A 12992-nucleotide genomic window follows, 5' to 3' on the forward strand; every position below is an offset into this window, starting at 1 on the left:
GCAGCAGAGGCAATTCTTGGCTGCTCTTGGCTCATCCCAGTCACCCCACTCATCCTGACACCTCAAGGACCACAGTAGCATTCTAGGATGTAAAAATAGAACCGCAACTCAGATTTTATTAAACAATTTTAAACATTCAAATAGGCTTTTTTTTGGTCTCACAGAGAGTCCCCTGAAAATACAAGAACAAACATTAATGATGAGTCAATTCTGTGCCCACAGGCCCAAAATGCAAAAGGCTAGATCTGCCTCCATGGGCTGAATGAAAAGTCTGAAGAGGTATTTTTGTTTGTGCATAATTTACATAAAATTTACATATTTCTAAAGTGGGCATTTGATTGCACAGATCCCCCAAATCCATCGCCTCTGCCCCATAGCCATCGCCAGTGATTTCAGTAGCTGGACACAGAAGGGGAGCAGAGTGCCCATTTAATTAGCCATGGAGTAGGAGCTTCAGAGAATCACTGTTTCCTCAAGCCGGGGGAGGAGGAGCGCTCTGGTCTGCTTTTACCACAGGAGGCAGAGAGCTGTGCTCCCACATGTTCTCCTCTCCCCCTTACTTTAACTCCGGACACATCTGTTTCCATACACTCCCTCATTTCTAGGGCCCTACCAAATTTGCGGCTGTGAAAATTGCGTCATGGACTGTGAAATCTAGTCTTTTGTGTACTTCTACCCTGTGCTATACCGATTTCACGGAGGAGACCAGTGGCTCTCAAACTGGAGGTCCCAACCAAAAAGGGGGTCAGAAAGTAATTGTAGGGGGGGTCTCAGTATTGCTATCCTTACTTCTGCACAGCTCCCTTCAGAGCTGGATGGCCAGAGAGTGGCAGCTGCTGACCAAGGGCCCAGCTCTGAAGGGAGCAGCGCAGAAGTAAGGGTGGCAATACCATACCATGCCACCCTTACTTCTGCGCTGCTGCTGGCAGCGGCTCTGCCTTCAGAGCTGGGTGCCTGGCCAGAGGCCACCGCTCTCCGGCCACCCAGCTGTGAAGGAAGCACCGTTGCCAGCAGCAGCGTAGAAGTAAGGGTGGCAGTTCCGCAACCCCCCCTACAATAACCTGGTCACCCCCCCACAACCTCCTTTTGGGTCAGGATCCCTATAGTTACAACCTCATTCAAATTTAAATAGCTGAAATCATGAAAATTTACAATTTTTAAAATCCTATGACTGTGAAATGGACCAAAATGGACTGTAAATATAGTAGGGCCCTACTTGTTTCCCCCAGGGAAGCCACCGGTTTGTCTCCACCCGCTCATCAGCTCTCACCCTGTCCTGCCATGCCACAAGTACCTCAGAGTCTTTTCTTTTCAGCAGCTGCCATGGCTTCACCAGTGGCTGAGTCCCTGCCTCCTCCTTTCTCCCCCCCGCCAAGAGTGCTCCCTCCTCTCAAGTCCTTTCTGACTGGAGCAGGAGGGAGGAGCAGGAGGGAGGGGCTGAGGGAAGGGAGGGTGCTTGCTGAAATGTTGGAAAAGAAAGGAACATTGTTTCAGCCACTGGCCCAACCCACCTTGGTAGCTGTCCAAGGACTGAAACCCCTGCTGAGACCATGCTGAAGGTAGGCTCAACAGCATTTCTCAAAACTGGGGGTTAGTAAGGTCTGGTCTAGGCTGGCGCTGCCTTAGCAATGAGAACTGGACAAAATAATCAGGCTCAGTGGTTTTACAGAGAGAAAGAGAAAAAGAAAGATACTCTTGTTGTATGTTGTCTTTCATGATAAATTTAACCATAAAAACTTCCATCTCTGCACTTGGGTGTTTCACCAAGTTGTGGTCACAATCTGGAAGTTCATACGAGGAGGAAACCAAATTAAAAAAATAATCCATGAAGAATCAGGCCATATTGAAATACAGACGTCGTGCAGATTCTGTAATGACTGTGCATGGCTCATTGTAAAGCTTCCAAGAGACTGGGCTGTATTTCTTTTTCAAAAAGTCTGTGTTTAAAAAGGCATTTTGTTTCTTATCAATATTACTAGTAAGCCCCAGGATTATCAGTATTACTAGAAGTCCCAGGCAGCCTTGACAATCTCATCTGCATTGTTTGCTCACTCAGATGGTTCAGCAGTTGCTTTGAAAGATGCCATGGTGACAAGTATTTTGTTTTCCTTCTGCTGTTATAGACCTTTACAGCTTGGTGCAATTCCCACCTCAGGAAAGCAGGCACACAGATTGAGAACATCGAAGATGACTTCAGGAATGGCCTTAAACTGATGCTCCTCTTGGAAGTCATTTCAGGTTTGTTAGAAACAAAATGTCTAATGCATTTAGTAAACACCACCCCTGACTTTAGAACCTCGTAGAGATTTTGTAGTGCAAAACTATAACAGAAGTTAATCCTCGACCTTGAGGAGGGTTAGGAGCAATCTTGTTTTCCAGTTGCGTGGGACAGCAAAACTCCAGTCCAACAAGTGATCTGTTCACTGTCCATTGGAGGAGCTGCTGACCTGTATTTAAGAATCCTGAGCAAATTGATGGACCATTGCATCTGATCTGAGGCTGAAAATAAAAAGTGGTCTCTCACCTCAGTTTCTTTGTAAATATTCTTGAATAGTAAAGGAAATGGATGATTTGTCCACCAAGCACTTACTGCTTTGCTAAATTCCTTTTCTGCCTCCATTTCTCCAGTTCTGAATCCCACTGCACACAATTGGGAATTGTGTGCACATTTGTGTCCCCCTCCTGCATATTCCTACTGGAAATTGTGTACCTGCCTAATTCCTACAGAAACAAAACCAGAAAATGAATAAATTAAAAACCTTTGAAATAACCACAGCTTCTTGTTGAACAACCAGATCTGAGATCCTGGTTATCCTTGGACTGGGCAATTAAAAAAAAAATTTTTTTTTCTTAGCCTGACTCAGGGTGTCATCAGTAGGAAAAAAATAAGCGAAATACTCTTAAAAGAATGAAAACTGTTAAAGATCTGCAGTGCATGAGTGAGCTTAAAGAGTTACAGATGAATACATTTTAAAACAAAGGTTCTGTGCTTCTGAGCTGATGATGTCCCAAAGCCATACTATGACTGCAGCTGTCTGAACCATTTGGCTTTGGGTGATATCACAAACTGCTGTTGGAGGGACATAAAACCTGAAGGACTAGTCCTTAGGCCCTGCAACTAAGAGTTTACCTTTCCTCTGCATGTGGAGGTCACAAATTTATTTTTTAACCATTTTATTCAGTTTTTAACCGCTTAGTATGAGTACTCCAAACTTTTTCTTTTCTTTTTTTAATTATTAAGCAAGCTTCAAAAGTTGGTGCCTAAAATCAGGCTCAGAAATCCATATTTAGAGACCTTAAATCAGGGGTCGGCAACCTTTCAGAAGTGGTGTGCCGAGTCTTCATTTTATTCACTCTAATTTCATGTTTCGCATGCCAGTAATACATTGTAATGTTTTTAGAAGGTCTCTTTCTATAAGTCTATAATATATAACTAAACTATTGTTCTATGTAAAGTAAATAAGGTTTTTAAAATATTTAAGAAGCTTCATTTAAAATTAAATTAAAATGCAGAGCCCGCCAGACTGATGGCCAGGACCCAGGCAGTGTGAGTGCCACTGAAAATCAGCTCGTGGGCCACCTTTGGCACACGTGCCATAGGTTGCCTACCCCTGCCTTAAATAATTAGTGGTCTGATCTTCAAAACTTCGGAGCACTGAACAGCTCCTATTGACTTATTTATGCAAACCAGCTAAATCATCTATTTCCTCTGCCATTCAAAGGTGGGGAGCAGTCACCAGCAGACTGTGATTACCTGACGATGCCCCTGTGAAGAGGGATGGTTATGAGGGGCATATTGGATGATAAAGGGAAAGGATCAAGGGAAGGAGCATTTCTAAGTCATGTTTTTTTGTGGAACGCTTTGAATTTGTGTAGGGGGGATTTATTCACATATAGTTACTCTCTTGACCATTTGAGAAGACATAGTCATGCAGCCCTTGGTACCAGACGGTGGCAGCATGGCTCTGACAGTGATGGATGAGGTTGGGATAAGTCCAGAGGTGGCAGGGATGCCCACAGGGTCCTGACGTCTGGGATTTGTTCCCATTTAACCACACCGATTCTCAGATTCTGCATTTTTCCCAGGATACTCCTCTTCCCTCTTGTGCATCTCTGCTGATCCTGCTGTCCAACAGCAGCTCTTCAAATGCCATGGGTTTGGGGAGATTTTACACAGAAAGGGATGACATGGCTGTCTGATTTATATGATTTCCTTCCCTTGTAATCAGGAAGGAAGGGATGATGAGCTATGAGGAAGGGCCTGTTCACTTCCTTTTTACTTTCTTTCAACTATAAAGCAGACACTAACAGCACAATAAAATATGAAAAGTGTATCCATTTATATACCTCTTATGTTTGGGCAAACATCAAATTTTATTCAGGTTTCACTGCTGTACCGGAAGATCAAGGTAAGAAACTTCTTTGCTTTTTTGTGGGTTTGTTCAAAGGCACTTGACATTCTTTCAGAAAAATACCTCCAGAATAACTGTTAGCTTTTAGAAAATGTACTGCATACATTCTATCTGAGTTTTCTAGTCACTGGTGTGTCTGTTGCCAGGTGCCTGTAAGAATAATTGCATTCAACTTGTTGTACTACAGGGGAAAGACTACCAAAACCAGACAGAGGAAAAATGCGCTTCCATAAAATTGCTAATGTCAACAAAGCCCTGGATTATATTGCCAGCAAAGGAGTGAAACTTGTGTCAATTGGTGCAGAAGGTATGTGGAAACACTTGACAATAGGCCTTGGTCTATAGGCATACATATCCCAAAGAAGCTAGACAGCAGAGATCAGGGGCCAAATTTGTCCTGGTGCCTCCTTGGCCATGGAAGGCCAAGGCCCCTGATGCATCTTGCTGGCTTCTCTGCAGAGGTGGGAAGACAAGAATTGGAAAGATTTTGGGTGTGGGGAGATGTGGGTTGTGGAAGGGCTTGATGATTCTAGAATTTGCTTCTCTACATGGTTAGGTTTAATGGTCTATAATTTCTTGGCATTTGCCCATTCCTTTTCTTAAAGATTAGGACAACATTTGGTTCTTTCAGTGCCTTCTTTTATTCCAACATGCTATTAAAAACCAGTAACTTTAGAAATCAGATAGGAGTCTAGAATGTACCTCATACAGCCCTGGGTCTTTGTCTATCTCTTTAGTGAGTATAATGTATAGTGGACTTCTTTTGATAAAATTGCTTGGGAGTTGAGACCTATTCCCAATTGTTACTACGGTGACTGTACACGGTTACTACATTTTTAAGACCAAGGTTCAACATTCTAGATGCAGTTAAGAGTGGACAATGGAAAAAGTGGTGGCTGGAGCTGGTTGGATACTGAACCCAAAATGAAGTGGAACTAGATGTGACATGATTATTTTGTTGTTCTGCTCCAAATAGTCACTGTAGTTACATTAAAATACATGATTGGCTGGTTGGATTTTGAGAAACATAATTTGATGGTTGAAATATGCAGGATCTCACAGCAGATGGGATTTGCCAAATGCAGCTTCCCATGGAGCTTCCCATTCAGCATCTAGACATTACAGTGATTTGTGCTATCTAAATTAGATTTGTTTCATGGTTCCCACCCTTGATCTAATTGCCCCATCCCCATGTTTTTATCCTTACTCCAGCCTCCAACCCTTCACCTCAGGGGGCTGAGTGGGAGGGGGAGGGTAACTGGATCAGAGGGAGGAAGGATATTTAGGTAGGAGTGAGTGGGAGAACAACCTTCATGGCTTCAGAGGCAATAGTGCCACTTAGGTGAAGTTCGTGGGGGGCAAATGTTTCCCCTAAGGTTTTTGCACTTGCTCAAAGTTCCATAGGGCCATGTAGCTGGTGGGGGGTGAGCTATGGCCTGACCACTTTTAAGCCATGGTCCTATACTAAATCAGTATGGCTGCTGCTGGAGCATTATTCAGATTTGGTCCAGCCGCCCCTCCATTTATATGGAGGAGCAGCTGGGTCAAATGGTGTTGCAACTGGGCATATAGGGAAACTGTTCCTGTACGACAGATCCCCGGAGAGTCCATCAAGAACTTGACTCATGGTGGCACTGGCTCATACACTATGTGGGTCAGAGACAAGGACACCTGGGGTCCCTGTGGGGGGGGAAGGGAGATAAGCAGGGACTGGAAAGCGGTCCCTGCCAGTGTGTGTGTGTATGTGTGTGTGGGACACTGGAATTCCTCCCCCACCAAAGAAATATCTGAATTGGTGCCACTGTTCACAGGTATAGTTAAGGTTTGGGTTGGTGTTTCAGAGCTGCGGGTGTTCATTTAGTCCGTTATAAACAGGTGTCATTTGCCAAATTCAGATCCAGATCTAGGTTCAGATTTCCGGCATCACCAGAGGACGGATGTGTCAAAGCTGACTTTTTGGTGGACTCTACTCTGACTTAGATTAGACTGAACTGCCTGGGTGCTTACGTGTGTGTGTAGCTGTCTTTAAAATATTGATTTTAATTGTTCGTCTTTGGGTATTTGTGGTTTGCGCAGTCTCTCCCAAATCAAAGCTAATATCAAAGTGCTGCTTTAATTAATGTTTTGCTGTTCTTCAGCTACTGAATAGAACAAGGAGAGCAAGGCGGACAAACTATGTAGCAGAAATAGAAAAAAAAAAGTGCTCCCCCTTCCCCCCTCCGGTATACTTTATACTTGTGCTATTCTGAGAGCAATATTGTATTCTATGGACAGCAGAGGGCATTGAAGAGCCAATTTACATGTGGAAAAAGAAATCAAGCGTAAGGCAGACTGTTTGCAGAGCTGGTATAGAAATACTGAACCAACTGGCCAAAATTAGAATTAAAATGGATTAAACAAATGGTCTGGTGAGTAGTGCTTTTCACTGTCACATGGGAATCTTAAATTCACTGGCTGAGGTGAAGAGCTCTGCTGACGGTTGCTTACTCTACCTGATAATATTTTATACATACTGACCAAGATTTTCTAGGTGCTTAATGTTAGGCTCCTAAATCCATAATTAGGCACTTAAAGAAGCCCCCAGGGATCTCTCATTGATTTGTGGGAGCTGCTGGGTGCACAACACTTCTGAAAATCAGGTCACTTATTGAGGTCTCTAAGTATGGACTTAAAGCTAGGCTCCTAAGTACCCATTTTTAAAGATATTGGCCCCTGTATATACTGTTTTCCACATGAAGATCTCAAACATGAATGAATGAATTTATCCTTACAAGACCCCTGTGAGGTAAAGTATCAGCCCTGTTTTACAGATGGGAAAACTGAAGCACAGAAAGGTTAACTGGGCCTTAATGTAAATGAGAAGCAGGTCCGGGCTGAGGAGTCAAGAGTTCTAGGTTTCGTTCCCAGCTTTGTCGCAGACTTCTTGTGTAACGTTGGGCAAGTCGCTTAACTTTTGTGCTTCACATTCCTCATCTGTAAAATTGGAGATAATAGTTACAAAGCTTGATTCATTAATGTTTGGAAGCTTTTTAGATTATTGGGTGGAAGGTACAAAAGAAAAGCCAAGTATTATCATTATCATTATTATTTATTATAATAATAATAATATAATAATATTTATTTTGACACAAAGAGGAACATATAAATTAAAACAGGCCAAATGGTGTTTCAGCTGTGGCTACTGGTGGCTGTAAATCACCTAATCTTTCATAAACATTTTTGGGATATGTTTTAATTTCCAAAATGTGAAGTCACTGTCTCTACATCTGTTGAGGATCATGTGTAATTTTCTGACACTGAGCAATGAAGAGTCTGTAGTGAACCTAGTGCCACCAACTGTGATTTAAACCAGAGGCCCAGAATAAAGATTAAACCACTAGTCCTGTGCAGCTCTAGTGCAAAATTCTATTTAATGTATTTATGAGTTGTCTCTATTCAGTAAATGTGTGGTGTTCATAGCCCAGGAAATGGCCAATCACTGGTTTTTGTTAGTTTTTTTTGTTTGTTTTTTGGGTGGGTGTGACCAGGGTCCTTGTGGGGAGCCAGCTCTGGTCACTCAATTAGGACGACCTGAAAAGAATGGGGCAGCCAAACCCCAAAAAGCTGGTGAATATTCCAATACTTAGATTTACCAAGCCAGCATAAAACAGCTTCTTTATTACCTTACTGGTTACTCAGAAGTCCAAACAATACAGTTCCCTTAAAGTGATCCAGCCTCAGGCCTCCATCTGGGTACCCATGTCAAATATGATGAAAATTTCTGTAAATCTTATTTCATCATATAAAAGAAAAAGTTCTACCAATCCCAAAGGTTTACCTCCCAGGTTACCACATTACCTCCCAGGTTAATGAAAGTTTCAGACCTTACCCAAATACACACTATAGCCAATTTTTATTAAACTAAACTAAACTTTGTTAAAAAACAAAAGAGAGAGAGTATGGTTAAAAGAACAATATACATACAGACATGAGTTCAATTCACTGAGGTGCAGATTCATAGCATAGATGGTGAGCTTTGTAGTTGCAAAGAGTTCTTTCAGAAATAGTTCATAGGTTATAGTCCAATGTCCAAATGTCATATTCAGGGCATACCAGCATAACTGGGACCTCAGTCTTGCAACTCAAACGTCCCCTGATGAAGCATACACAGATCGAGATGACAGAATCAGGACCCAAGGATCTTTTATACATTTTCATGTCTTTTGACAAGTTGGGAGTTCAAAAGGTAATTAGCATGACTTTGAAAGAGGTCCATCACCGGTACTTCGCTACACGAATTAACATAAGGCCATTTGCTTGTTCCTCCACCATTCACAGTATATTTCAAAGTGAGATGAATACCGAGATATCATAGAATCATAGAATATCAGGGTCGGAAGGGACCTCAGGAGGTCATCTAGTCCAACTGCTTAAAGCAGGACCAATCCCCAATTTCTTTCTTTCTTTCTTTTTTTTTTTTTTTTGTCCCAGATCCCTAAATGGCCCCCTCAAGGATTGAACTCACAACCCTGGATTTAGCGGTGATAGGATATTCTTTTCACCTCTGAATTATCAGAATACAGCATAGACAGGGACTGCATGGTCCACCCTACTCATACATATGTAAATACACAAAAACACAATCATGTTCTCCCCACGTCTTTTGAGGGTTATTTATTTTGCAGGATGTTTTAACGCTTTCTAGCCATGCGTCACAGTGGTTTTAAAGAAAAAAAAATCAAATAAATTGAGGGTGCTTTTTGTTGTATCCTGGGTTGAATAAACTGAGAAATTGAGGAGACTGGTAGTACAGAAGATCATTAATAGGAAGGACCTCCAAGGAGTAGTTTGTTAGATGACAAGAAAAAAATTTCAAAAAACAAAGTGGGCTGCTGAATCTGCTGAAAGACAAACAACTAAGTAAAATAGGAAAACAACAAAAAAACATTTTGGGCCTTCAGTCAACCTCCTCCCGCCCCCCAAATTTTTATCCTTTCTCCATCTTCTTCTCCCCAGAATAATTGTGGATATAGTTTAGCTTATGATGGGTTTTGAGTGAATTGAAAGGTAGGGGCTGCAGTTCTCTCAAAGCAAACAGGCAATGAAAACACAAATATGCATCTGAAGAAGTGAGGTTTTTACCCATGAAAGCTTATGCTCAAATAAATCTGTTAGTCTTTAAGGTGCCACCGGACTCCTTGTTACAGATATGAGAGTTATTCTGGGGATAATATCCCTGATGGCCTGTAGAGGAGGGAGAAAGGAATGAATCAAAGTATGCTTTAATTACTTTCAGCAGTTTAGCAGTTTTGTTCTCCTTGCTTTTTGGTATTTTTTCTATGTATGTCAGATATGTTTTGGCTCTTTCATACAATGTTTTGGCTAAGGAGACTGAGGAACTGACACATCTACTTTATTGCTGACAAATAATTTGAAAGTTCTGTCTGGAGCCCTGGGAACAGCGGGATTGTAGTAGCCAGTCAGAATAGAAAGATTTGTATATTTGCCGTGTAGCTGTTATGAAATAATCACACAGGCCCAGATCCACAAAATTGTTTATAGACTCCTGACTTCCATTGGTTTCAATGGAAGTTAGGAGCCTAAATACTTTTGCAGATCTGGGAAGCAGCGATTATGCAAATACACTAATTGGCTGACAGTCAGCATGCTCCATGAGTATTGCAATCCAGCTATTGTACAGTTTGAGAAATGACTGTATAGTGATTCGTACATCAACATCCACAACCAATCAAAGTGCAAGGAAATGCATATGTGAGGAAAAAACAACTGAGATATGCACCAGTTACGATTCAATCGCCTCTGATTGATTAAGAAAGTCCAGTTTTGGTATAATTCATGGTAAACTTCAGGAGGGCCGTGATCCTCCAGGGCCTATACAACGGTGGTAGCAGTGGCACATGGAGTCCTGAGAAGAGGGATGTAAATCTTGGAAAAATTAGTTGGAACCCCCTAAGAGTGAAGAGGAAAAATAAAAAAACAGTTATCTTTTTAACACTGATTATTGCACTATAAAAATAAATGTTACAATGAAGGGGCACCAGAACAGGGGAATCTAGGGGCCCACAGTCTCCCCTCTTTTAAAAGTGGGAGGGCTGTGCTCTTTCACTTTTTACTGGCCGCAAGGGCGAGGGACGCGGGGGAGGGGTCGGAGAGGAGTGAGTGGAGGGCGGGGCCTCCAGGAGAAGGGACGGCACAAGGCTGGGGCCTTGGTTCGGGCGCTGGTGATCCCCCCACTATTAAGGACCTTCTGCTGCTCCTGTTACAATGTCACTGTGCTGGGGTTTCCAGTACCTTGGGAGTTACTTCCACAAACTCCATGGAAAGGGGGAGAAAATCCTGATTGGGTTGCAAATAGAATTGGTGTCTTGAATCACTTTCAAACCACAGGGATAAAAAATGCCATTCAAATTACTTATGTGCATGCGGGCATTGTCAGTATATATTTAGAAGAATATGACTTAAAAGATAGCTGAACGTTTATCATTAGTAACACATCAGTGTACATACACATACTTTTAAAAAAATTCCTTGTAACTTGGCCAAATCAAATTGAATTTTCATCAGACAACCAAAAGGTGCACATGTAACCTATGGCCAAGTTTTCAAGTGCTCAGCAACAAACAGCTTTCATTGTCCTCAGTGGGTGCTGCTGGCTGTTGACCAGTTTTGAAAATCTGACCCTACCTAAGGACAATGGGTAAAATTTTCAAACCTGTCTAAAGCTTAGGAATTGAAGTCCCATTTCCCGAAGGGACTTAGGCACTAGGATTGGGTGTGGCACTTAGGGTGCCTAAGTCTTATTGAAACGTCTATGGAACTTAGGCTCCAAAATGCCAAAGTCATGTTTGAAAATGGAACTTCGGCTCCTAAGTCATTTAGGCACTTAAAGAAATTTACCCCCCTCTCTAAATCAGATTTCAAGTTTGTACACCACTAATGCATGAGAGCTGTTAAAAAATTGCAAAAAATTGTTTGTTCACTTGCTTTGTATTTGAAAACAGCAAGACTGATTTTGCTCAAACTTTAGTGGTTATCTACCTCGATAGCTATTCTGCAATAGTTATTCCAGATTAACTCCATGTGTGGATGCTCTTATTCTGGAGTAAGAGTGCAGAATAAGGCCTTGTCTACACTACTGCAGTAAGTTGACCCAAGTTATGCTACTCCAGTTACGTGAATAACGTAACTGGAGTCGATGTAGCTTAGGTCAACTTACTGCAGTGTCTGCACCGTGCTGCGTTGATGGAAGACGCTCTCCCGTCAACTTACCTTACTCTTCTCTTTCTGGTGGAGTACTGGAGTTGACTACAGAGCTCTCTGCCACCAATTTAGCGGGTCTTCACTAGACCTGCTAAATTGACACCCTTGCAGCAGCGCCGATCTATGGGTAAGTGTAGACACATGGCCTAAGAGTGTGAACACATGGAGTTACTCGGGAACAGTTAACCCTCTTTAAATTCACACACTAATTTATTCCAGATTAATTGTTAAGTGTAGACAAGCCTTCAGAGAAATATTTTTTCCTTAGGTAGCGACTAAACAGAGAAAAGTCAGTCTGAATGGTGAAAATTTGAGAAAATCAGAATCAATTGAATAAAGCACTTTAGTATGGAAGTGGTGACCTTAGCTGTAAGTAATTTTCAAGCCTAATTAGCCTGAGCAGAACCATGAGCTTGTTGAAAATCCAACTAGAAGAAATTCTGTATAGGTTAAGAATTACGAAACTTGCAGTATAACAGATGTGCAGGATGAAAGTAAGAGGACACATTGCAAACTGTACTTTGTGAATTCTGGTTTCCCTTTTTTACCCTAGAAATTGTTGATGGCAATGTGAAAATGACCCTGGGTATGATATGGACCATCATCCTTCGCTTTGCTATTCAGGACATTTCAGTAGAAGGTAAGAATATACCCCTGGCTATCTTAAAATAGTTGGGGCAAAGCACGTCAATTTGAGTTGACGTTAAAATTAAGTAAAAAATCTATTTTTGTCAGATTACTGGATCACTGTGTAGTGGTACAACATCCGAATTACAAGATTGTCTGCCTGAGCTTGCTGATCTGCTAGCTTCCATATGCAATCCAGGCCTGGTCTACACTACAGTGTTAGGTCGAATTCTGCTGTTTCCACACATCAAGCCATAGCTTAATCTTTGCCTCTTCACTGTACACTTTCGCCAGCTCTCTGAACTTCCTGCTTTCTGGAGCAAGCATCCTGTATCTGTCCACTTCTCCACCTCTTTGCAAATCTGATCTGAGTACATATATTTTTTTCTTTCTCTGTACCTCTTAATTTCTTCTACTGCTTTAGTGTTTTTTTGTTTTGTTTTACTGTCCCTAAGTAATTGTATTCAACTCTGGAAGGTGTCTTGCAGTTTGTATGAAGGACATTTTCACGTGTTGGCTGTACTGTATTGTTGGTCAAATACCTCTCTACTTAAATCAGTTTTAAATTGTGAAAAGTGTCACTGACAATTCTAGAAACTAATCTCTAGTTTCCACAGGAAGGATGTAATGTATAAGCAGTGGTAGTGCAAGCTTCCCACACTGCCCTGCCAGGAGTGTCATGATAGACCTGGA

At 41.8% G+C, this 12992-nt stretch overlaps 1 protein-coding gene across 14 annotated transcripts in view; it reads left to right on the forward strand.

The window, feature by feature from the left end:
* Positions 1-12992, forward strand: part of ACTN2 (actinin alpha 2) — an 87893-nt gene that overhangs the window by 28827 nt on the left and 46074 nt on the right. For all 14 annotated transcript variants that reach the window (XM_077811860.1, XM_077811850.1, XM_077811848.1 and 11 more), the window contains exons 2-4: positions 2124-2238; positions 4600-4719; positions 12226-12312. In XM_077811860.1, coding sequence (XP_077667986.1) covers positions 2124-2238; positions 4600-4719; positions 12226-12312 — 322 coding nt within the window. The remainder of the gene's footprint in view (positions 1-2123; positions 2239-4599; positions 4720-12225; positions 12313-12992) is intronic.

Source organism: Eretmochelys imbricata, chromosome 3 (genome assembly GCF_965152235.1).
Source record: "Eretmochelys imbricata isolate rEreImb1 chromosome 3, rEreImb1.hap1, whole genome shotgun sequence".
In the NCBI taxonomy this organism is placed as follows: Eukaryota; Metazoa; Chordata; order Testudines; family Cheloniidae; genus Eretmochelys; species Eretmochelys imbricata.